Source organism: Saimiri boliviensis, chromosome 1, assembly GCF_048565385.1.
Source record: "Saimiri boliviensis isolate mSaiBol1 chromosome 1, mSaiBol1.pri, whole genome shotgun sequence".
Taxonomy (NCBI): Eukaryota; Metazoa; Chordata; class Mammalia; order Primates; family Cebidae; genus Saimiri; species Saimiri boliviensis.
This window is the reverse complement of record NC_133449.1, coordinates 287,161,058-287,186,800: the sequence shown is the minus strand read 5'-3', so window position 1 is coordinate 287,186,800 and position 25,743 is coordinate 287,161,058. Positions and strand designations below refer to the sequence as shown.

At 44.9% G+C, this 25,743-nt stretch overlaps 1 protein-coding gene across 3 annotated transcripts in view; it reads left to right on the top strand.

Moving 5' to 3' along the window:
• Positions 1-25,743, top strand: part of TRIO (trio Rho guanine nucleotide exchange factor) — a 370,817-nt gene that overhangs the window by 269,378 nt on the left and 75,696 nt on the right. For all 3 annotated transcript variants that reach the window (XM_039474054.2, XM_039474085.2, XM_074387142.1), the window contains exon 34: positions 9,778-10,021. In XM_039474054.2, coding sequence (XP_039329988.1) covers positions 9,778-10,021 — 244 coding nt within the window. The remainder of the gene's footprint in view (positions 1-9,777; positions 10,022-25,743) is intronic.

Here is a 25,743-nt window from a genome sequence, read left to right as displayed (position 1 = left end):
CCACAGCCTGCCATGCAGCGACACTCACCCTGGTATTCTCATGGTTGTTAATGACGCTCCAGACTCAGTTTCTTAAACGGACCTGGCAAATTTTCTTAATGCCACTTGATGAAAGCATCGTCCTTAGGAGACTCTAAAGCACAGAAAGGATGAAATGTTGCCTTGCGAGAACAGAACTGCAGTGAGTGTCTTCTTCCATTCTGGAGACCTGCATTTGGGATTAAACAGCTTATGAGACTTGCCCATAAGTCAGAATTTGGAGTTTGGAGAGGACATACCCATGTGGCCTTACAAAAAAGAGGGTGCATGTTTGCTCCCCACGCATGTCTGTGTTGTCCTTAGCTTTTGTGAGGTTTTCTCTTAGCCATCTCCCGCCATATGCCTCTTCAGCAGAACAACTGAGGGTCAATAGATGACTCAAGAATTCATTTTGAAAATCAAGTACTACATCTTTTCCCTAGTCAGTTTCCAGAATGCGCTGTCCCTCTGAACCAGGCTTAACCAGCAACCCCACCTCCAGTGACAGTAACTTTCCTAAGCCTCGAAATTCTTTCTGCCCTATGTAGTTTAAGTTTAAGCAGACTCCGATAACCCGAGGGAGGCCACTTAAAGACATTCTGCCTGTTTCACTTAATTTATGATGTCTGTTATTAGTTAGTTGTTATCATGGAATTTGGTTCCATTTGAGAAACTAGGTGGGGGAATGTTTTTGACTCGGCCTCTTGGAGGATTCTGAAGACAAAAGTTATCTGCCAGGTCTGTTCATAATTCTCAAAAGAGGCACACAGGGTTTAGGGAGAGTTTGAAGGAGGGGCCCTGGAGACACCTTCTTTCCAGGGAGCACTGTCAGCAGAGTGGGGTTAGCCATGAGCCACAGGCCCCAGCAGCACGTTTCCTACTTGGAAAACATCAGTTTTAAAATATGCCTTCTCTTTGTTCCAGAAGTGAGTTTAGTACTGATGCTTGCTGATCTCCACGGTGCTTAGCCTGATACAATGATCTTATGAAAATACAATTTGGATTCCAAGGAAATCAAGTGCTTTCCAGATTCTTATCTCATCTGTCCTGAGCGAATCTCCCTGTGGTAGGGAGGGGAGTGCCGAGCCAGGCCTAGGGCACTGCAGAGATCCAGGCCCTCTGCAAGGCCACCCCGCAGCAGAGGGCCACAGCCAGACACGGAACATGCATTGAATCATCTGTCATTTTCCAGACCTTGTTGTTTGATGTAAGAGCCGAATCTGGAGCTAAGTATTTTTACTATACTAAAGAAGCATCTTTAAGAAGTTTTTTTTCCCAGTCTCTCCCTTATTAGTCTGTGGTTTATATCATTTAACTAAAATTCATATTACAAGGAAAATAGAAATCATGGGACTCAAACTGCCATGTATCGTAGAGCAAAGCATCTTGTGGCTGACTTGGAGAAATGGCCGAGATGAGATGAGGAATCCTGTGGAAAAGCTGGCCGGAGCCAGCAGGGCCCAGGTGTGAGCTGTCTTTCGAATCTCAGGCCATGTGGTTCTTATTTCTAGTGAGTGAGAAATTCCACTGAGACTGATACTTGATGTGGACCCCCCTCCCCAAGCTTATAACATGAATATATGGATTCACGTATTTAAAAAACATAACTGGTTTCAGTTACTTTTTTTGTTGTTATTTAAATTCCTGAGACAGGATCTCACTGTGTCACCCAGGCTGGAGTGCAGTGATGTGATCGGAGCTCACTGTAGTTTTGAACTCCTGAGCTCAAGTGATCCTTGCCAGGCCCCCCAAGTAGCTGGGACTATAAGTATACACTATTGTGCCTGACTAGTTGGAGTTTTTTAAATTTTGTTTTGTTTTGTTTTGTTTTGTTTTGTTTTGGTAGAGAGAGAGTTGCACTATGTTTCCCAGGCTGGTCTCAAACTCCTGGCCTCAAGCCGTCCTCTCACCTCAGCCTCATGAAATGCTGGGATTATAGGTATGAGCCACCACATCCAGCCAGTTTCAGTTATTCTTAATGAAGCCTTAGCACTGTTGGAAACATGAGGTTCTGTGTTTTTTGTTTTGTTTTGTTTTGTTTTGAAATGGAATCTAGCTCTATCTTCCAGGCTGGTGTGCAGTGGGACAATCTTGGCTCACTGCAACCTCCTCCGCTCCCTGGGTTCAAGTAGTTGTCCTGCCCCAGCCTCCCGAGTGGATGAGATTGTAGGCACGCATCACCACCCACAGCTAATTTTTATATTTTTAGTAGAGATGAGGTTTTGCCATGTTGGCCAGGCTGATCTTAAACTCCTGATCTCAGGTGATCTGCCCACCTTGGCCTCCCAGAGTCCTGGGATTACAGACGGGAACCACCGCACCTGGCCGAGGTTCCCTGTATTTTAAAATACAGAAAAGCAGTCAGCTCTTTCTGTCAAGTGACGTTCTACACTGCAAGAACTTGGTTGGTCCTCCATAAATGCAGCGTTGAGGTAGTATTTAAAGTAGTTAATGCCAATACATTTTGAACTATGGCCTAATTCACGGTCTTGAGTAAGGGTGTATGTCAATCTAATGATGCTTGCATTCAGCCTTCCGAGTCGTCCTGCAAGCCCACTTTCTGCCTCTGTTAACTGCATGGAAGGTGTAGGGTGGCCCCACCAGGCACATAGGTGCCCCACACCCTCCCCTCCGGCTGCAACTGCTCAGAGAGGAGGCTTCTCTGCCTCCTGGCCAGCTTAGTGCTCCTAGTTTCTCAGGACCTCAGTAGGTTTGCCCCTTGTAATCATGAAATTGAGTCATTAAATTCAGTGATCCTTTTCCACAGGAGGGTCCTGGTTTTAACATCCTTTAGAAAGAGCACTTGCAACCGCAGTTGACCTTTCTCTACTCAGAGTGTACATGGCAGTGGCATAGCGTGGACAGCACACCTATGAGCAGGCAGTCAAGAGCAAGGATGTGCCCACTAGCAAACCTCTGGCCTCTGCCTCAGCAGCTGGTGGTCTTGAGCAACTCACCTTACCTCTCTGAGCCTCAGTTTCCTCATCTTTAAATGGGGATGATAGTACTACTCGTGTATAATGTATTTAGATCAGTGCCTAGCGTCTTCTAAGTGCTGCATACTCAGTTTCTGTGTCTCCATTATACACATGGCTTCCTTCTGCCTCACTCGACTGTTGGCCTGCATTGCTACTGTTGCAGGTTCCTGTCAATTTCAGCCTCCCTTTCCTGATCTGCACACTCGTGGCTGCAGTGGGTTTAGCTGTTGATTGTATTATACTTGTTAGGAGCTGAAGCTGTCCTATGACATGCTCTACTTCAGTGCCTGGCCTGATGAACTGTGATGGCTCAACTGCAAAGTTTTGTGTGTGGAATGGGCACAGTGACTGCAGAAGTGGGAGAGTCTTGCATAAAGCGTCTTTCCAGCCATTCATCTTTCATCCTAGCTACATGCATATACAATGACCTAATGTTCACAAGGTGGGTTCATTTATTCCCAGCTATTTATTGACCACCCACTGTGTACCATCCCCCACAGTAGGTGTTCAGTGCTCAAGAATGAAGAAGGAGGCAGAGACCCGCTCTCCTGGCATGCTCTGAGCGGTGGGTTCCATGTAACATTTGCTTCCTTCTTTTACTCATGTTTGTTTTCTATTTTTCTAACTGATGTGGCTTTCTGTAGTATTTTTTTAGATGAGTTTTTAAGTACTCTCATAAAACCACAAAATGAATGTCGTCTTTGATCATTTCAGTTACCCAATCAGAAAAACAAAAACCCTCAGGCAGACGTAGAAAGCCTCGGTTCTAAGAAAAGACAGATTTTTTTTTTTTAAGTTTGGTTAGAAATGTAACAAATTAAGTGTTTATATATAGTAGAACACTGAAAAGTGCTTTTTAATGTAAATTTTAACACAACATGATCAAAATCACAGTTGGAGACAGTGATAAAGTTTCGATTCATACCCGAAGCAGGTATTGATTCTGGTTGCGCTTCCTGGTGAAGGCCAGGTCAGCTGGTTAACATTAGCTGGCTGAGGTCTACTAATTAACGTTAGATCTCAGATCGGTGTCCCTCCACTAAAGACAAAAAGAGGTATTTTGATTAAGTTTCCTGAATAAAAGATTGCTTTGATCACTCAGGAAATACAGCAAACAGGTTGCTTTGGGTTAAATTGTCCTAAGAAGTTTCTTGCTTTCCGGAGCCTCGGGCAGTGCACTAAGTGAGGCAGGTATTTTTCAACTGCTTGCTTCTTTCCTGCACGCATTGCCTTTTCCACTTCGTAGCCAAAAAGCGTTTACCTGGCATGCGGCAGTGCCTCCAGCAGGGCCTGCACAGCGCCTCTGGCATTTCTCGTTCAGATACACGAGAAGCAAGAGGACAGCGTTGCTCCAGGTGAGCTTCTGTGAACTCTTGAAGCCGAGTAATACATAGATGCTGTCCTCTCTCTGATTTGCCTCACCTTTTTAGTTGTATCTTTTAAATGCAGCCTTTTTTCATCTAATATTTCATTCCAATTCATGTATATAACACACTCAAAGAAGTCTCCCACGATCAGTTTTCACATCAGAAAAGCAGTGTGTGGCCATGTGAGTAGACAGGAGAGGGACTGGCACCCTCAAACGCTGTCCTCACTCTTTCTTTCCTGGGTACACTGTTGAGTGTGGTAACATACTGTGGTTTTGAAAATGTTTTCTCACAGATTTTTTTTTCTTTATTTTAATTATAGTTAAAAAAAAAAAAACAAAACCAAAGTTTACCATTTAACCATTTTTAGGTTCTCATAGGTTTCTTTTTGTACCCCTAGTGTATCAGAGCCTATCACAGTAATCTTCCTCTTAAACTCGAAGTGGCAGATTTTAGTGAACGCTTCTTGGAATCTGGCCTGATGTAACGCAGCTTCGGCGTCGGCGTGAGCATGGAGGGCCTGTTGTTCCTGTTAGAACTCCTGCTGATCAGCCCGTCTCCGTGAAGTTGCCCTGTGGAGAAGCTTGGGTTGTGGGAGCCTGGGCATAATAGCATTTATTTGGGAAATTGTTCTAGCTGCCTGTAGTTGCCTTTTTTGGTAACCATTGCTAGTAATAGAGCTGTACCCTCTAATTCCCTTTAACCAACTAATCATTTTTTGGCCTACTCTGTGTGAAACCTTCACGGAACCGCAAGACCCTTTTGTCAGGTTTCTGAATGACTGAACCATAGTAGGCTGTAGGATGTGACGGTTCACAGGAGTTCATACCCTTTGTTCTTTAGGGGAAAATGGCTTTTATTGGGCCACATTCCCCTTTTGCTTTTGAATTACTCTCAGAAAATTGGCCAGAACCCACCTGCAGTTGATCTTTACCGCATTAGACTCTTGTTCTTGAAGTAGAATTGTTTGCAGCAAAGACTGCATCACCCACCCTGCAGTCCTAGAGAGCCTGTCAGTCAGAGCCTGCCCGGAACTCATCGAGAGCCTGGTAACTCAAACCAGGTGTTGCTGTTGTCTGTCGAGAGCCATACATGCCTCATTGTAGTGCCCAGGGTGGGGGTGTTCTGAGGAGCAAAGGGAGGCGTGACAGCCGCAGTACGAGAAGTCCCCAGCCACGGCTCTTGTTAGTCACCACCATTAACTGCATTCGGGCAAGACGATGATGTGACATGGTTTCTTTGGAAAACATGAAAAGTAGAATTCTGTTCTGTGTGGCAACTGTTGAAGGTTCACAGGCTTGCAACCGGAGATGAGTGTTTCATTCTCATGGGTGAAACACAGTAAGTGTTTATTTTCAGTCATTCTGGAAAGAATTCAGGAAAGGAACCCTGATTTGATTTTGCTAACTGTCCATATGTCTGGGCCTAAAGAGGGACATGGTGTAGTCTTTGGAAGAGGCACATCAGTGCTGGGTCCCAGGCCCCTGGTCCAATTAAGGCTGTTTTGTTGTCATGCAAATCATTGTCAAACCACTCCATGAGTGTGGTTCTACGATGTTACTAGTTGCCACATTCATTTTTTCAATTGTGAAAAGTTGAAAGGTTTTTAAAAAATCCGTCTTCTGATAGCAGTCTCGCAAGTGTTAATGTGAGTCGTGGAAAGTGCGATTTTTCACAAATTGCAATCCTAAATTAAATGCATGTGGTGGGAGCCCATGACAGAAACCCGTTAAATATATAGAAGCAACAAAGATATTGTGAGAACTCCTACAAAATATGGTTAGAAAGAAAAGTGAATTTTTAAACTAGATAAATAAAATGGTAACTCTTTCAACTGGGGATAGAAACTATCTGAAAGCCAAGACCTCCGTTAGGCATAACATACAAGATAGTGGCTGAATGTTTTCTAGTTCGGAGTTTAATTTTTCTTAAAAAGCAGTAATGATTCACATTGCTTCCTCAATACAATATACACAAAAAAGTTTTGTTGTTGTTGTTGTTTTTTTAATTAGCAAACCTGGTTTCCAAGAGGTGTTTTGTAGCAAGAACTATCAGATGTGAGCACTGAGACGCCTCCACAGGACAGCTTTTCTCTGGGCTAGAAACCATCCATTTACTCCCCCTCTTAGGGGTATGAGTCCTCTCTCTCTCTGGGTACAGGCAGTTGATTTACTGGCAGATATGAAGATTTTTTAAATGATCATTGTAGTGCCGTTTGAAATATTATTCTGGTGTTGGATTTTCTTAACAAGTTCTCAAAAGCCTTTAAAAAGGAATTTTAACTTAGTATATGATTCTTTGGCAGAACATGCTTGATTTTATTTCTTCTGTCAAGTACACAGATGTTTCCAATAGTTTTGATTACTCTGTAAGGGCCTAAAAAATCAGTGCCAGAAATAAAGTCTAGCTTAATCCTCCTTCCTGGGCAGCCCCCTCTCTTCCCTTCCCACCCTTCCCCCACCCGCAGCCCATGGCTTTGAGCCGTCTGGAAAATTAATAAGACTCTGGAGAATGAGGCAGCCAGAGGGCAGGTGATGAGACAGTGCACTTCCCAGAGTCCGGGAGTGGGGGCTGCTGGAAGAATGTCAGGGAAGTCCAGTGGGTTTCTGCTGGGAACTTCTCACATACACTCAGCAAAGCAGCAGGTGCCATCATTGGGGAGCTCCAGCCTTACCGAGAGGCCTGGGAAGGGCAGGTCCAGAGGGCCATGGCAAGCTGGACCCTCCTTCGGGGCCTGCAGACTGGTCCTGTGTTCCAGGAGCAGAAAGTGCCCCAGCTCGAAGCCACAGGACTAACCGCTCCCTGAGTGTGGTTCTACAAGGAAAGTTCTTTTCCAGGCTGGGCCTCTACCTTTTAACTTTTAACATCAGCATCTTTGATTGTTCAGAGACCTATAAAATTTAGTATGGGTTTTCCACAGAGAAGTTTGTAAGATTGAGAAGGGGATTGATGAAAATTTTCCTTGTGGCCTAGCAAAGCTGATTCACTTGGTCGATACTGTGCTTCATGGTGGAAGGGTTTGGTTTTGTTTGGATCTTTGTGGTTATCTAGTGGACATGTGTTTCTTATTCTGACTATCTGAACTTTCTCTTAAAAGATAGGCTTTTAGAACAATAGGGTAATCAATAGCACAGAGCATGATAGAGGCTCCCAGAGGTCCTCAGCACAAGGGGGTGGCCCCAGAACTCTGCTTGGGAATGTGAGCCATCGGAGGACGTATGGACTCCCGGGTCTCTGGGTGTAGGCTTGTGCCCGGTGGCCTCCCAACAGGGATGTTTCCCAGCAGGAGGCTGGGCCACTCCCTGCTCGCCTCCTCCCACTCTCACAGCAGCCCGTAGCCCTCAGCACACTCTTGCGTCCCTGTGGTTTGTCTGGGCTGTTGCCCTTTAGCAGGAGGTGACAGGAGAGAGGTGAGCGGCTGCAGGATAAGCACAGCAGAGTGAGCTCCTGAAGCCAGTGACAAAAATCCACGCTTTGTTTCAGGTTTTCAAATGCAGTGCCTTCAGTTTTAGAGCATACGTATCTTGTCTTTTTCATTTCACAAATACTTGAATGCTAGCTGGATACAGAGCACTATGAGGCAGGCTGAGGAGGAGCCCCGCTACTAACAGCGTCTCTAAGCCACATGCCTGCCACCGTTGGCCCCAGGGGACTCAGGGTGACAGTGCCCGGCCCTGTCTCCACCCTCCCAGTCCAGGCATGGAAAGTTGGCAGAAGACTGGGGTGAACCTGCTTCCCTGTGATGAGGGCAGACACACACCTGTATAACTCCAGCCATGGCTCATTTCAGAATTGAAGTGCCACAGAGGGCAGACATGGGAGGGGAGGGCCTTCTCAGAGGGAGCCGATGGGGAGCTTAGAATAGAAGTGAGCTGGGGGCTTTCAGCAAGGGGGATGGTATGGTCTAGTTACAGGCAGTACCCCTCAGGAGGAGGAGGGAGGTGCTTCTGGCCGCTGTTGGGGGAGGCGGGTGGTTCTTTGCATCCTGGGCTAAGGCCTTTATGTGTAAGGGTTTTGCATAGGAGGATGACATGTTTTTAGAAGGCCTCCTACCAGCAGTGTTTAGATGGCTTGGAAGGAGAACCTGGAGTCTGTCAGGGAGGCCACTCAGGAGACCCTGTGGGACCCAGTGAAGAGATTGGTGTGGGAGTGCAGAGAAAGGAAGTGATCAGAGAGCCACCCTAGTATCTACTCAACAACATTTGGAGGAGAAAAGAGTGAGGTTTTTTTTTTTTTTAGCTTTAGTGAGTTAATGGTGATACTGTTACTCAAAAAGCAGCACCAGAAGAGAAACAGATTTAGGGGATGGGAGGGCATCGTGAGTCATGTCCTAGTCTCTGCAGATCAGAAGCAGTCTGCCACTGGGACACGTGCTTGGGAGGAATCAGCTTGAAGGTGTTGTTGACAAGCCCATGCATGGGGACATGGAGAAACAGCAGAGACGGAACCTGGGACAGTCCAGAGACTGGTCTCAAGATTCTTATATAGAAAAAACAAAAGATTCTTATGTAGGAGGGATGTTAATGAGCACACGAGCCCTGTCCTCACAGAGCTTACAGTCTAAGGGAACACACACCAGGGTTCAGGCCATCTGAAGCGGATAGTAATAAGACCCTGCCCTTGTTTTACTGGCAGAAGCCATGGGGTGTGTGTCATCAGAGTTTATGGATGGGCTTCTGAGGACCGGAAGAGTTTGAATACATGTATGTGGGAGTGAGCATGGTAAGAGAGAAGGAGGGAAAGGAACGTGAGGCGCGAGGAACAGAAGGCCAGAAAATGCATGGCCTCTGGGAAACAAGCCGATATCTGCAGAGCCCGTGGTGCCACGTGTTGAAACCTGGAGCACGGGGAGCCTGGAAGGAATCTGAGGGCAGAGGGCCTGGGGGGCAAAGGGGAGCCTTGGATGAGCAGGAGGGGGTGCTTGAAGGATTCTGAAGAGAGGCAGGTGTGCTTTGCTTCACTTTCAGGGTCGTGGCCCATTGCCTGTTCAGTCCCTTTCTTGGGGCTGCCTCTTTCCTGACCCAAGTGATGCTTAAAGAGCCCTCATACTCCAAAGCATGGAACGCCCAACACTGGGTCAGAACAGAAATTTGGAACAGAACTTTATCTCATTTTATTACTGTATTTCTTGATAATCCCCCAGATAGCCTTCAAGTAGAGTTTAGTTTTGGTTTGCTATAAGTTAAAAAATGATTACATATAATACCACTTTGTGAGGAAGGAAATAGGACATCTCAGGTTCAAGGAATTTGGAAGCTCATATGAAAAATCATATTTTCACATGGGGAGTGTAGTGATTACATAGCATCAGGGCAGGGGAGGTGCTCGACCCACCTGGCTAAGTTCCCAGCTCCACCTGAAGGCGCCATGGCTCACGCTGGCTGACCTGTCCTGTCTTCTTCTGTTCCCCCCAGCTTTCTGGTGGCTGTGAGCTGACAGTGGTGATCCACGACTTCACCGCTTGCAACAGCAACGAGCTGACCATCCGTCGCGGCCAGACCGTGGAAGTTCTGGAGCGGCCGCATGACAAGCCTGACTGGTGTCTGGTGCGGACCACGGACCGCTCCCCAGCGGCAGAAGGCCTGGTCCCCTGCGGCTCACTGTGCATCGCCCACTCCAGAAGTAGCATGGAAATGGAGGGCATCTTCAACCACAAAGGTAGGACTCAGTAGGGTGTGGGTAGCAGACACCTGCTGGAAGCGGCCCTGGAGTGCTGTCTCTGTGCCTCTGCTGCCCATTAATGTGTGTGATCTGCCTTGTCAGCTGTGCCTTCAGCACATGGTCACTGACTCTCGGGGCATTTCCAGTCCATCAGCACCTGAAGAGGAAATGAGGATTTCACCTAGGACTCAGAAATCATGAGTGATCTTCTCACTTCCAGGGTGATGTAAGGAGATAGGACATCAGTCTAGAGAAGAACACTAATTTTGGAGCATTCCAGTTTCTTCCTTCCTTTGCCATCTGTGCCTTCTTCCTTGTGTCATGACAGCTCCTGGAGGCCATCCCCAGGCTCCAGAGGGTTAGTCATTCCGTGGAGCTAATGAAGCTGCGAGAGGATACAGCTGCTGATCAGCTCCCTGATAATTACGGGCCAAGCCATATTCCGGATTTCTCAGGGTCTAAATGTGAGCTTCCTGTCACCTCCTTGAGAAATGGGAAGAATTAGGCTGTTGTTTCTCCAGAAGTCTGAAGAGAAAGGCAGAGGATTTTCAGATTTTGGCCGAAAGCCAAAAGTGTCCACTTCCGTTTCTGGCGAAGCTGCCCTTGTGTTTGAACAGCGGTGGGCTTCCCCTCATGGAGTCTTTGCATGTAGAGATCGGGGCCGTGCTGGCTTTTAGCCCACTGCCAGAATATTTCTAAAGTTACATCAATATAAGTCCTTGAATTTGAGTTGAAAATAAAGTACAACTTTTCCTGAAATTAGTCTGTTCTCCAGAGAAGCCCTGGTGAACTTAAGCATGCCTCAAATTACACTTGTTCTGAAAGATTTCTTCCGCATGTGCCTTTCCTGTGGCGTGTTCCTTACTTCCTGGTGTTCACAGTTGCAGGCTAGCCAAGGCGAAGGAACTAGGCATTCATCACACCCGGCTTTGTCCGGAAAACTTCTGGCAGAGGTTGGGTTTTTGAATGTTGCTATGCTGTACCATTCTATTTTTCTCTGTGATATTCTCTGACATTCTTGTATCTGGAAAGTCACTCTCTGCCCCTCACAAACCCTCTAATTCCCTGTCTGTACCAAGAAGGTGTTTCTTAATGAGCAAGACCTGCTGTGAACCATGCCAGCCAGTGGTTAGAGGCTTGGAACTGTATCTATTTTTTTCTTCTCCCTTACTTATTTATTTTTTTCCTGTAATGCAAGGAAACTTCTTAAGGTTGTTTCTGGCCAGGCACAGTGGATAAAGACTATAATCCCAGCACTTTGGGAGGCTAAGGTGGGTGGATCACCTGAGGTCAAACATTCAAGACCAACTTGGCCAACATGATAAAACCCTGTCTCTCCTAAAAATATTAAAAATTAGCCAGACATGGTGGCAGATGCCTGTAATCCCAGCTACTCGGAAGGCTGAGGCAGGAGAATCACTTGCACCCTGGAGGAGCCGAGATTGCTCCATTGCACTCCAGCCTGGGTGACAGAGTAAGACTCAGTCTGAAAAAAAAAAAAAAAAAAAAGATTGTTCCCTTGCAGTGTTAGGACCTGGGCAGCAACAGACAGCAGATAAGGGTCAGAAGTAGCATGGAAATGGAGGGCATCTTCAACCACAAAGGTAGGAAGCAGCAGGGTATGGGTGAGGTTCATGGTCTCATGAAGTCCAAGAGCTTCTTGACAAGCCTCTGCCAGAGTCCTGATCATGTCCACGTCCAGGAAACCAGGCAACTTGACCAGAATCTCTGTCTAGGAGACAGAGGCCATCATCAAAAAGTCAGGTAACAAGGCTTAAGGATTTAGACGTGGAGTCCAACAAAAGACATAAGAACTGCAGGAGGAGGAGGCCTCTGCCACCTGGGAAGCTGAGACCCAGGCTTGCCTCTGCTCAGCCCCACAGATCTCCCCCTTCTGCCCTGCGTGTGAAGAGCGGTGCTGCCCCCGCTACTGGAAATACATTGGCATGTGCCAGCTTGTCCATGCTGTCTATCCACATGCTGCTGCCCATCCAGTCTCCTTTTGAGCATCTTTTCAGTATAAGAGCTGTTCAGGCTTGAAGGATATGCAGCAAGTGAGTTAAACATGGCCTCTTCTCTGTACACCATGGCACGCATCATTCTGGCAGCTGGGTGGGACCCCCTGGCAGCATCAGAGCCTGCCTTGCCTCACCCTCGCTTCAGAACTCAGGGACAGTGCGGAGCTGGCATTACTTATTTACCTCGACACTTGCTATTAGTTTCTTACATGTCCTTGACTCTTACTGCACTGACCTTCTAGGCAGGAGGAAGGAGCACCTTCATTCAGTTCGTTTCTACATTTTCTCAGCATTAGTACCTCAGTAATTTTTTCATAACACCCTGACCCAACTTTTACATTTTTACCTCGAATGTAAAAAAACATGCCTATGACAGTCAAATGACTATTTGAGAATGATAAGCTGTTTTAAGGATTGCAATGAGTCTAATTACTCAGATCAGCCAAGAAGGGTCCGGGACTCACCATGAGCAGTGCTCAGGTTCACGTGGTTTGGAAGCTGGGCTAGACTTGGAAGTCTATCGGACACTGAGAATCCGTGGAATTCATGAAGACCGGGTTTCTTTTATCAGGTCTATATCCTTAAAACGATTTTGGAGAGGATAAAAATACAGCTTGCTTTAAATGAACAAGAAATTTAATTACACAATTTGTTTTTCAAGAAGGTCATTTTGTATCTGAAACGAGACTCTGCTGTGAGCATCATTCTATTGAAAAATGCTATCCTGTGGCCAGGTGCAGTGGCGCACACCTGGCATCCCAGCTACTGGAGAGGCTGAGGTGGGAGGATCGATTGAGGCCAGCATTTCAAAACCAGCCTGGGTATCATAGTGAGACCCTGACTCTTTAAAAAATGCCTTCTGCTTCATGCACGAAGCTTTCTTTGGAACCTTGCATGTCCCCGCATCCTGTAGGCCGACCAGATTTGGGGTCTGATGGTTCCTTCTGCTGTTGCTCTAGCCGCCCTTCCTCCGTCTCAGCATTGTACTCATGAATTAAACAGACGCCAGGCATAGCAGGACTGAATTAAGGGTTCAGCAAACCCTGTGCTCCAGCAGTCTTATTTGTGTTTGTGGTTTATGCCGTCTACATTATCTCAGAGGCTCTGGGGCTGGGGCCTGGACCTGGAGACTATGTCTGTTCCCCCAGCAAGTCTCCGGTGCAGCCCGGGCCAAGGCCCACTCACCTCCCTTTACTCTCTTCCACTCGAGTGTAGAACACATGGGCTCACTATTGAAAATTGTGTCACATCATCACCATTGTTGATTGCTTAGTAAATCCAGCTTCCCTTCCCGTTGTCTCAACTTATAAAACTTGTCACTTTTATCAATTTATTGACAGTCTTGGTCACAGGAAGTAAACAGATCTCAAGAATGTTCATATTTCTAGTGAAGCCAGTTGAAAACATCCTCTTTGCCCTACAGTACCCTGCTTTTTTCACCTTTTCCCTTTCTTCCCAAGCAAGAGCTACCCTGCACCCTGGGGATTTAGCTCCAGTGTGATCAGAAGGAAAAGTAGCCAGGAAAGAGCAGCATAGACTTTGTCGCTAACCTAGGCAAGTGAGCCTCACTCATTCTCTGTAGGATGCATGTCTGGAGTGCCTAGCATGAATCTCTTTGACTGACAGTGTTTTGAGGGTGAGACAGGAGTTTGTACCCAGGCCTGGGGAGGGCTTTCCATCACACTTCCCACACAAGACGTCTGAAAAACCACACCAAGGCCTATGTCTCGCACCACTGCTGCCCAGAGCTTTTGCCATGCAAAGTTGAATCTGGAAGGCCCCTCTCAAACCCTGTGGAATTGTTTTTTGCTAAAATAAGGCTTTAACCAGGAGTTTGAGGCAACAGTAAGCTATGATCAGACCACTGCACTCCAGCCTGGTCAACAGACTGAGACCTTGTCTCTAAAAAATAAATAAATAAAATAAAATGGGCTTTTAGAGGAGACTTTTTGTTGGTAAGGGTGGTTGTCATGGTGGAAGCTTCAGGGAGGAGTGAGTGGTAAGTTTGCAGGGCGTGTTCTTCCTGTCAGGAGGCCTGAGACGGGGCGGGCGCAGATGGTCTCCCAGGGCCTTGCCAGCTCTGACATTCTGAATCCATATTTCTTAGAAGGCTCTATGAGCAAAGGCCGATTCAAAACTGCTGTTTCCTTAACACCAACTCATAATGTGATGACAGGTGGCCTTTTTGCTTGTGCTTTCAAATATGTCTGGAAGAAAACACCCACTTATAAAAATTAGCCTTTACTACTCTAAAAGTTGTTCACAATTTTAAAGTTTTTTTCTCCTTTGAATAGAGGAAAAGTATGGTTCAGTACCTGCATTTTATTTTGAAGAAGTCCAAAGCATGAGTCATCCGCAGTGAATGAGAAAATTAAAAGGGAAAAAAAACATGAGAAATAAAACCTTTGCTTGTGGGTGACTTGAGCCTCTAAACTCAGGGGCTTTAACTCAGGATGCTACATTTTACTATGATAAAATCTGTGCCGAAAACAGTACCCCATAGTTTACCGCAACTCCTGCAGAAACATGGGCACTGCCAAGATCACCTCTCAGGCCTGACCAGACGGTCTGCAGTCGTTCAGAGAAGATGCTGTCTTTCATAAGCGTAGTGATACATGATTGCTGTTAAGGCATTTTCTTTAACTCCAAAATGAGAAAGAGACATATTTTCATTCAAAACTACCCAGAATGTTGACTTTTCTTTGAGTCCATCCTGCTTTTCTCCAAGCTCTCATTGCCTCTCTCCAAACTCTCTCCCAAGGGTTTTCTTGTCCACCCTGTGCCATCTGAATAGTTGACTTCTCCACTTGACTGTCTTAGCAACTTTTTCAAATGGAAAGTAGTCAAACTCCCTCTCCCACCACCTCCCCACTTGTTTACCCAGGAACGTGGCCAACACACATGAGGGCCTCTCCACTACCCACCATGTTTTTTAAAACTGATAAACTACATATAACAAAATGTATCATCTTAACCATTCTTACCTCTACAGATCAGTGGCGATTGTTGCGCAGCGGTTGTTACTGTTCACCTCTAGTACTCTTTCCATCCTAGAGAACTGAACCTCTGTGCCCATTGAGCAAAGCTCTCTGCTCTCTCCTCCTAGCCCCTGGCACTGCCCTTTTCCTTTCTGTCTTTATGAGTTTGACTGTTGTAGGTGCCTCATGTGAGTAGAAAGTCATGTAGTCTTGTCCTTTTGTGACTGGTTTATGGTAGAGGATTCCAGTTTCTGACCTGTGTCAGAATTTCCTTTTTCTTTCAGCATTCATCTGCTGATGGGCACTCGGTTTTCTTCCGCCTTTGGACTGTTGGGAATAATGCTGCTGTGAGCATGGGTATACAAGTAATCTTTTCAAGTCCCTCCTTTCAGTCCTTCTGGGTGTATACCCAGAAATGAAATTGCTGGATCATATGGTACTGTTGTCTGAATGTTTGTATCCTACCAAAATTCATGTATAGAAATTCAATCCCCATATAAACAGGTGGGCTGCTGGGTGATAATTAGGAGGGCAGAGCCCTTGAGAATAGGATTACTACCCTTATAAAAGAGGCCCGAGGGAACCCTTTTGTCCTTCTGCTATGTGAGGGCACAGAAGGCATCATCTTTGAGGAGGAGGCCCTCATCAGATACTGACTCTGCCAGCACCTGGATCTTGGACTTCACAGCCTCGAAAACTGTGAGCAATAAATTTCTGTGCTTTATAAGTTACCCAGTTAAAGGTGTTTTATTATAGCAGCAGGAACGGAATTAAGACATATGATAATTCTATTTTTAATTTTTTGAGGCTGCCCTCACAATTTTGTTAACTGTATCTCAATAATATATTTCAAGTATGTTTTCTTTTCTTCATTTCCACCATTAACTCTTACCACCTGATCACCCAGCCTCACTTCTTGCCCTTTTTTGGTTCACCTAAAAAATAAATCTTACCATGCTCTCTTGCTTAAATTTCTTCAGCAACTTTCTGTTACAGAATAAAATTCACCTTCCTCATATGTCCGACAAGACTTTTTTTCTCTTACACACACATACACACATACACATACACATGTGGACACACATGCACCTTCTCCGCTTGGAGCTATGCATCAGGTAACATAGGGCTTTTTTCCTACTCGCTTCTACCTAACAGTCTCCATCTCATCTCATCAAATAGAAATGCAAAATCCTCGTGGAAAACATGTATCCAGTGAGTACATGGAGTGGGAGGAGAGAGCAGAATCAATCTTGGTCTAGTTAGCAAGTATTTCCACACAGAGTCTCCCATCAGGGCAGCCAAAAAAGCCCAGTTAGATGAACTCCAAGGAACACTGAAGACCCACAGAGAACTGTCCAGGAACTCACTGAAAGCACCTTAAACAGACTGTAAAGGCAAGAATGATGATTGCAGATATACTGTGGAACTTAGAAATGGGATAGAGGAACTGCAGACAACACAGGTGTTTTAAACAGGAGGCTCAGTAGAGAAAGCAGCAAGTCTCCGAAGATGGCCAGCACTAAGTGTCATGATGGGGAGCTTTAAACTGAGGCCTGTCAACTTGGTAGAATTGCTCATCGAGAGAGACTCACGTGGTAATGAGGAAGTGAGTGCAGTTCACTTGTAATCCTGTTGAGTTCTGGGTTTTTTTTGTTTTATTCTTAACTTTAAAAGAATACACTTCATATAGATATATTTATTTGCTGGGGCCGTTACTCAGAGTTCCTAGCAATGCACACAGCTTTTTTTTTTTTTTTTTTTTTTACCAGGGTTACTCCTCAGAATTGCTTGTCACTTTTTTAAATGAATGAATGAATGTGCCAGACCCTATGCCTGGTGGTTGGGAGCTCCATCTATGTCAGATTCTAACAGGTAACCACTGGGATAAGCACAGTGTGATTGCAAAGCCAGGGTATGTTTCCATCGGGGCCCAAATTACAGTGCTTGTGTGCCCCTGTTGTCCTCCTTCCAGGACTCTCCACCCCACCCCTTTCTGCAGCCTCCCATCTAAACATCTGACCCAGTGAGGTCATGGCTCAGCCTGTTGGCCAGTGCTCCACCACCATCCTTCTCCTCTGCAGATTGCAGGAGGCCAGATCTCTCCCCATAGCTTCCATGTCCCCTTCACCCGCCATGGCACAGATGAAACGAGGTGACTGGACATTAACAGAGTTTGCAGATGATGGAAGGGAAGACTCCAGGTTGCCAGGTGTGTCCACTCTCAGGAACCCCCAGCCCAGGCCTCACTGCCTGCACTCCCAGTCAGCCCCAGCAAGGGGGAGATGCCAGTGCTGTTACCCTGCTCAGAATACAGCCAGCTACCAAAGACGACCTCACCCCCTCCAACCACTTTCCCGGGTGCCAGGACACAGAATTCTTCACCAGCCGAGGGCAGTTGACAGAGGGATGTCCTCCTGGAGGGGAGCTTCACCTCTACCCACAGGGCTGCGGCCTTGTCCTGGGTTCTCACCTGGGCGGTCACGTCAGGATGGAGGTGTCCAGTGTCAGCCGAGTCTCCAGCGGGGGTCATCTAGTCTGAAATGACCAGTGGACAGTCCAGGCTAAGCCACAGAAGCTGGGCCCAGGTGCCTTTTTGGTGCCTGCTCTGACGTGAGTTGGATTTGTGCCACAGGCCCACCTTTTAGAACTGACATGCCCCAGAACAGCCGCTCAAACACAACACATACAGCCCCCAGCCCAAGAGCCAGCCACACACTGAGCAGAGAAAGTCCCTGTCACCTCATCACCCAAAGACTCCAGCTTTGTAGAGTCCAGTGTTCTTCTCTACCTTTGTAAAAGTCTCTGTGGCCAAACACACAGCTCCCCCTTCTGAGGCCTCTCGCATTTCTCCAGGTGTTTTTCAGAGAATTTGGTTTAAATTTGAAAGGTCAAATTCAAAGACCCAAATGTAGTCTTTCCCAGGTCATGAAATGATCTTCTCCAAAGGTGAATCTGAGTCTCCTCAGAGTCATACGAGATTGAAGCTGCTGATATCTTCGTGACCTAATGAGTTTTCCAAAACTGTAGGGTATTAAGAGTTTATAGTGATATTAAAAAGTTTAGTCAGATATATTGTGATTCGGGTATATTTAGACATTTGCTTCATACCAAATTGCCACTGTTATCAGAGAATACACTCCAAGCACACTATTGCATAGGCATTTCAAACCCATATCTGCCTACATATTCTTAAATATATATATACTGAGAAATCTATATACAGTTTTTTTTAATTAGCTTGTAAAAGAGCAGTTGTATTCTGTTTGAACAGCTGCTAATGTCAATTCCTGTGGGAAGAAAGACCAAAGAACATGGAGTTACACCAAGAATTTTAAAACAAAGACACTGTCCCTCTCCTGAGCACTGTGTATCCAAGACTGAGAGATCAATCTGAGACCTGTGATTAAGGAATGTTTTCTAGGTACCATATAATTATGGAGCCACACAAGTGGGCTATTACTCTGTTGAGTGCTTCATGTTTGAGGTATTTTCATGTTCCAACTTTACATTAAAGTGTTTATTAAAACAGGAAAAATCCATGAGCAGGTATTGACACTATCCATATTAGATCATCACAAAATTATATATCTATCGCAGAGTCATAAACAATGATAAACGGTCTTCCCACACTTGCTTTAAATGGCCATGACCTAGTGTTTAGGGAAAGCAGTAAAATCCTCGAGGAGCTCCTGGGAAAAATGAGACGGGCCCTGTGGGGGTGACTCATGGGCCAAGGGGGACTGCACAGGTACAGGGCTGCGGCGTCCTCTCTTGCCTCTCACTCTCTGGACACTGGACTTCCTTTACTGCCTCCTTTCTGACATTTCCTAAACATCAGACTTTGCTACTTATTACACAAACGGGGTTCCCTTTCAAATTTGTTCACTCTAGTTAGCATTTGACGAAGCTGTGAAAAATTACAGAGAAATGATGTATTTGGGAAGAGATGGTTTAAAAGTCCAGCTTGCTGTTTTTCATTAAGTGTTTTGTAAATGAATGAATGTTGTCCATGGAGGGAGACAATCATATGATTTCACAGGGTAGGTCTGAGCTTGTGTCCTGATAGTGTTTAGCAGCTCATGACTCTGAGGACACCTGATAACACAGCAGCCAAGCCCTGAATGAGAAATGTGTGCCAAACAGACCTGAATGTGGCTTGGCTCTTGCCTTATGTTCCTTTCTCTGTTCAGAGAAGCGTGAGATGAGATTTTGTGATTATATTGTACTCCTTGGGCTGACTTGCCCATACACAGAATATTTTATAGATCCTAACAGCTGAGGTGAAAATGCAAAGGGAAGGGAAAATGCCTTAAATGATTCTGGCTAATTTTTAGAGGTAGCAGGCCTTGAAAGTCTCTGTCATGTGTCCCTGAACAGATCTTATGGGAGCTGTGGTACCTTTTCCAGAAAATGCACATAGGCACAAAACTTTAACATGAAATTTCAGACACCCCACCCACATTGAGAACTTCTTTATAAAATAAGAGAAAGTAAAACAAATCTTAAGACTTACAAGTTATGTTTAGATATTTTACATGGTTCAAAAAATAAGACATGAAGCAGTCTAAACTGAGAAGCCTTGTTCCCACAACCCCACATGCCAGGTATAGATAACCATTTTTATTCATTTCTAGCTTGTGTTTCCAATGTTTGTTAGGTATATAGCGATAAATAAATTCATATGCATTCCTCCCTCCTTTTTCTGAGAGGAGAGGTGGCATATTTTGCCCCTGGCTTTTATCCCTTGGCTCCATTCCAGCACCTAGAGACCTGCTTCATTGTTTTTAGATGTGCAGTACTTGCTGTGTGCGTGCACCTTAGTGTATTCACTTGCACACTGCCCAGGGACACTCAGGCTGGGGCCTGTCTGTTCACTGTTATCAGCGGCACTGTGGGGGATACCCTGGCATGTGTATCATTTGGTCCATGTGCAGGTGTGTTGGAAGATGGAATTCTAGAAATAGAATTGATGGCTTAAAAGGGAAAGGCATTTTTGGGGGTGGAATCACAGTAAAACTTTGCATATAATGATATTTGCTTTATTCTTTCTTTCTTTTTCTTTTTTTTTGAGACAGAGTTTCGGTCTTGTTACCCAGGCTAGAGTGCAATGGCGCGATCTCAGCTCACCGCAACCTCCGCCTCCTGGGTTCAGGCAATTCTCCTGCCTCAGCCTCCTGAGTAGCTGGGACTACAGGCATGCGCCACCATGCCCAGCTAATTTTTGTATTTTTAGTAGAGACGGGGTTTCACCTTGTTGACCAGGATGGTCTCGATCTCTTGACCTCGTGATCCACCCACCTCAGCCTCCCAAAGTGCTGGCATTACAGGCTTGAGCCACCGCGCCCGGCCTCTTTCATTTTTTTTTCTTTTAACCCAAATAGCAGAAAAAAAAAAAAGTCCTCTTTGAATGGACCACTTTAAATCCATTCATATAAATAAAATCTGAGTCTCTGTGTGACCCATCTGAGAGGTGAGGTTTGGATGGACATTTTCCCTCAGAATTACAGAAGCATGCAGTGAAAAATTTATGTAAATCATCTTTCATCAACATGTTTACACTTGTATTCTAGGGATTCTCCACATAAAAAATAAATGGCAGTGATTTCCAAAGAGCAAGTAACTTCCCTTCCCTCAGTATGTGTATAAAATAGCTTCCGTGGTGCCCGTGCGCCTTCCATCCTCACAAAGTTCTTCATGAATCCGAGCTGTGCAGTCGCGAGAGATGCATTCATAAGGCCAGGCTGTCAGTGGCACTCCTAGTGGGCCTTGGAGTCTCTGTATAATCTCCGTGCTTTCTGAAGATTCCATTTCTTACCACAAGTATTTCACAGTGAATTTTGTTTTATTTTTATTTTATTATTTTATTTATTTATTGAGATGGAGACAGTCCTCTGTCACCCAGGCTGGAGTGCAGTAGTGCGATCTCGGCTCATTATAACCTCTGCCTCCCGAGTTCATGGGATTCTCCTGCCTCAGCCTCTCAGGTAGCTGGAACCTCAGGCGCCCGCCACCAAGGCCAACTAATTTTTATATTTTTAGTAGAGGCAGAGTTATATTATGTTGGCCAGGTGGGTCTCGAACTCCTGACCTCAGGTGATCTGCCTGCCTCAGCCTCCCAAAGTGCTGGGATTACAAGGTATGAGCCACTGCATCTGGCCTGAATTTTGAATAAGACAGTTTTTAAAGCTCTCTCAAATCTAACATACTTCCTTTTTCCTTCTTGACACCATGGAAGGATTTTGAAGGGACCAGGAAAGGAAATGGGAGGAAGGAGGCCACCCTTTGAGCTCTTGCCCTGGTGGCCACCTGTCCCAGGAGAACGTCCTCACGCCCCTTCTTGGGGTTCGCATGACTCATGCTGGGCTGGCTGCTTGGGGCTTTTGAGACGTGTTCAGGCTCTGTACTGCTTCATCGCGGTCTGACCAGCAGTGGCTGGAACACCTCAGACTTCAGACAGATTGGCGGTTCCACATCGCAGACTATTCAGGGGGGCTTCATCTTCCCGAAACCTTTCTAGTCCAACGTAGGACAGGGCCCCCAAGGTGTTTATTATTTGAAGGTCCTTTCAAACATTCGAGAGGACAGTAGACAGGCACATTTGCCTCAGCTGTATTGCACGGTGGCTCTGGAATTCTTTATTATTTTTAATTGTCAAGAAATAAAGCCCTGTGTGTTCAGTCACATCAGTTCTTCCCCAACTCCTTTTCATGAGTCTGTAGAACTTTGAATTCACTAGAAGGGAAGAATATTCAAGTTCTGTTCTTAGATACAGATTTGTTTCCTACTGTCTCAAAAACATTGAGACATTTCAGACCTGGGTCATGGAGTAGATTATTAACAGAGAGGGGAAGAAGGGTATATTCGTCTGCTGGCTGCCATGGCAAAATCCCAGAGCCTGGGGGAATAAACAACAGACATTTATTAGTTCACAGTTCAGCAAGCCAGAAGTCTACAAGGAGTCAGTAGGGTTGGCTCTTAGTCCCCTCTGGGGCCTCTGTCCTTGGCTTGCAGGTAGCCACCCTCCTGCTGACTCTGTGTATAGCTGTCTGTGTCCCCATTTCCTTTTCTGTGAGAACACCAGTCAGGTTGGATGAGGACCCACCCTAAGAGCCTCATTTTAATTTAATCACCTCCTTAAAAACCTTGTTTCCAAATACAGTCACAGTCTGAGGTACTGGGAATTAGAACTTCAACATGGATTTTGGAGAGACATACGTCAGCCCATAACAAGGGGGCCATTGGAGCCTTAAGAAATTAACAGTAGTAACAGAGGGCACGGGTTGAGAACTTGCCATTGCCAGCCACAGTGCTGTTCTCTGCGTTTCACCCTCGATACCCTTCCGACAACATGCACATACACCGTTATCATCCCCATTTTATGACAAGAAAAGTGAAGCACAGAAAAATCACATAACCAAACATAGCAGGGGATGTAAGGTGAGATTTTCAAAACAGCAGTCAGACTTAAGGGCTCTAGTTCTTAGCCACTGCACATACTGCTGTCCGTGTATGTTGGAAGAAACCTTTGGTGCAGGGGAGGAAGCTGAAGCCTCTAGAAACAAACTCAGTTGCCCAAGGCCAGACATCATTTATGGAAGAGCTGATTTTAGAACCTGGTGTCCTAAGTTCGCCGTACTTTTACTTTGCCCCTTTCTGAGAGTCTATGGGCCTTCCAACAATTCCTCTCTGAAAAGGATCAGGTTTCAGTTTTCCAGTTTGAATTATGATCTAATAATTCCAAATGCATTCCACTGCCCAGAAAAGTCATCTTGATGGAAATCTGTCTTTTTTTCATCTTTGGGGGTCAGATTTCTCCTCTTCCTACTCCCCTAATTACAGAACTTTACTCACAATGAGCATATTATGTATGTGTGAATAAATGGAAAAAACAATCACAAAGGAAAAGCCATTTTTTCTTTATCAGTTTGCATCCAGGAGTCAAAGATTTTTGCTCTACAACTGTTACTCTGCCCGTCTTCCCTAAATCAAAATCAGCTGCTTGGTCTCCTTTGCTCTTCCTTAAAAGAGCTGAAGAATTACTTCCTGTCAGCGCCCACCCCACCCCCACACCACCAACCCTGTGAATTTGTGCCGTGTATCTCATTCTCTGAAGCTTAACAGAGTTGGGACATCAAAAGCACATATTGGCAGTCAAGGGTTAGCTACGTGGCTCTAATTTTTTGAGCACTGTTGTTTTTGTTACTTTTTTGAGAAACATTTGTGAGGTTACCATATCATATTGCAGTTCTGCAAATCCACAGTGCTGGTGCAAACAGAGAATGTCACATAGTGAGTTAAAGTGAAATGTAAAAAAAGGAGTATTTGAATGTTTGTTTTGTTAAAGAGAAAAACTCACATAGTTTGTGAAAAGATAGTAAATAAAGCAATGAAAAGGAGCCTATCGAATTCTTGGCATCCACATGAAGAGTTTGAATGCCTCTATAAAGGTGCTTTTGTGGATTGGCAACTGTGCTAGAAAGCAGCAGGAACTCCTGTGCTGAATGGAGCCCTAAGAAGCAGGGGTTTCGTCATCCCATTCCCTCCAGAGCAGGAGGTATTATCTATGGGGTAAAGAAACCGGAGAAAACTTCCTCTGAACAGGAGTATCTTTGTGCATGGAACCTGAGAGACTCAATCCTGGTGGTGCAGCTGTGCTTAAAGCCAGCACTGTGCAGAGCGGAAACGCACCGGGAAGAAAACCAGGGCCGGGGAGGTGGCGAAAGGAAAACAGTCCAGAATTGCTACTTTAATAAAATGGTATGGTATTTCGGGGCACAGCATCCTCAGCTGCAGAGCTGTGTGTTCCTTTTAATAATTGGGGTTTCAGGACTGACTTCAAGGTAGAATACTGAAATTTTATCAGTGTCATTCATCAAGTCTCAGAAAACACTTCTGATTTTTAGAGGAAATTATAATATTCCTAATCATTATATTATTCAAGATCTAATCTCAGAATTCAGCTAATGTTGTTTTATATATTCAGTCTTTTGATTTTGAGGAGCTTATCATTATTAATTGCTTAATTATAAATAAATGTTTATTCCTCAAAAAGCATCATAATATCAATACAGATACCTCAGGTCCCTTGGCTCATCTTAATTTTTGCTTTAAGTATATTTCTAGTCTTCATTTTTAAAGCACTATCTGTGTATTAATTTTTTTTTTAACTGCTTTTGTTTTTGACTCCTTTTGGCCAAAAAATGACTTGTCTCATTTTTTCTGGGCAGATTAATAACAGACACTTGAATATTTAAGTCCTAATGTTAAATATTTGAGAAATAATTATTACAAGAGAAGGCTACATAAAATGTGAGTTTCATGGGCATTAACTTTGACCATGACCGCAAGAGCTGCTTTTCAACTAATCTAAATAAAAATACTTTTATTTTCACGAAAATAAAATCGACTATTGTAATTTTGTCCATGCTTTTTCCCTGCAAATGTACGTGGAAATAATACATCTTGTATTACTTTGTGTTCCTTAAGTACATTTTTTTTCAGTAAATGATAAACTCCTTTATTCAGATGTTTAATTTGCCTGATATATTTCTTTTTCTACAAAAGATCTCCTCTGACTTTGCCTTTTTTCTGGTAACTTTTTAATGCCCAGTGTAAGTATTTGCATTTAAATAACAGTTTTTTTCATTTTAAAAAACTATTACGAAATAATTTTTGACTTAGAGAAAAGTGATAAAAATAGTTCAGAGAATTTCTGTACACCCTGTACCTAGCTCCTCCACTAGTAACGTCTCACGTACGGTGACGAAAACCAGGACTTGAACCTGGATGCAGTGCTCTTAACTAAGCCCCGGGCCTTATTAAGCCTGGGTTTTGCTTTCATGTCCTCTTTCTGGCTTAATATCCTATCTGAGATCCACATTGTATTTAGGTTGGTGCAAAAGTAATGCGATTTTTGCCATGTCAATGATAAAAAGCCCAGTGACTTTTGCACCAACCTAATAATTTCCTCCAGTCCATGGTAGCTCCTCAGTCTTTTTTCTTCTTCATGACTTTGAGAATGTTAAGGCATACTGGTCCTTTATGTCATTAGATGCCTCCCAATTTGAGTTTAATAGTAAATAGAGCAATGTTTTCTCTTAACTTTAGCTTATGTGTTTTGGGCGAGAACAGCAATGATGCTCTTGTGCCCTTCTCTGTGCATCACGTTGGAGGCACAGTGTCCCGAGTTCTCCTTGCTCGTGTGTGGACCTTGGTCACCTGGTTAAAGTAGTGTTGCAGGACTTTTCCTTAGTTCCGCTAAAGGCAGGGTCCTTGTCCGTCCCACGGCCACGAAAATTTAGGCTCGCAGAGGGTTTGAAGGGTAAGTAAAGCAGGGTGTTACTGGGTGAAAAGGGGAAAAAGGGGAAAACGAGGATTCACCGCATGGCCAGTCTCCCTGCTAGAGCGCTTCCCAGCCACACACCACACTGTCTCAGTGGTGTCTGCAGCACTGCCCCCACTGTAAAGTCACTATTATTCTCTTTGTAGTTAATAAATACCTTATGGGGAGATTTTTGTGTGTGTGGTTTTTTGTTTTGTTTTGGTTTGGTTTTTTTGAGACCAGAGTCTCCCTCTGTCACCAGGCTGGAGTGCAGTGGTGCAATCTCGGCTCACTGCAACCTCTGCCTTTCAGGTTCAAGAGATTCTTCTGCCTCAGCCTCCCAAGTAGCTGGGACTGCAGGCACCCACCACCACACCCAGCTAATTTTTTTGTATTTTTAGT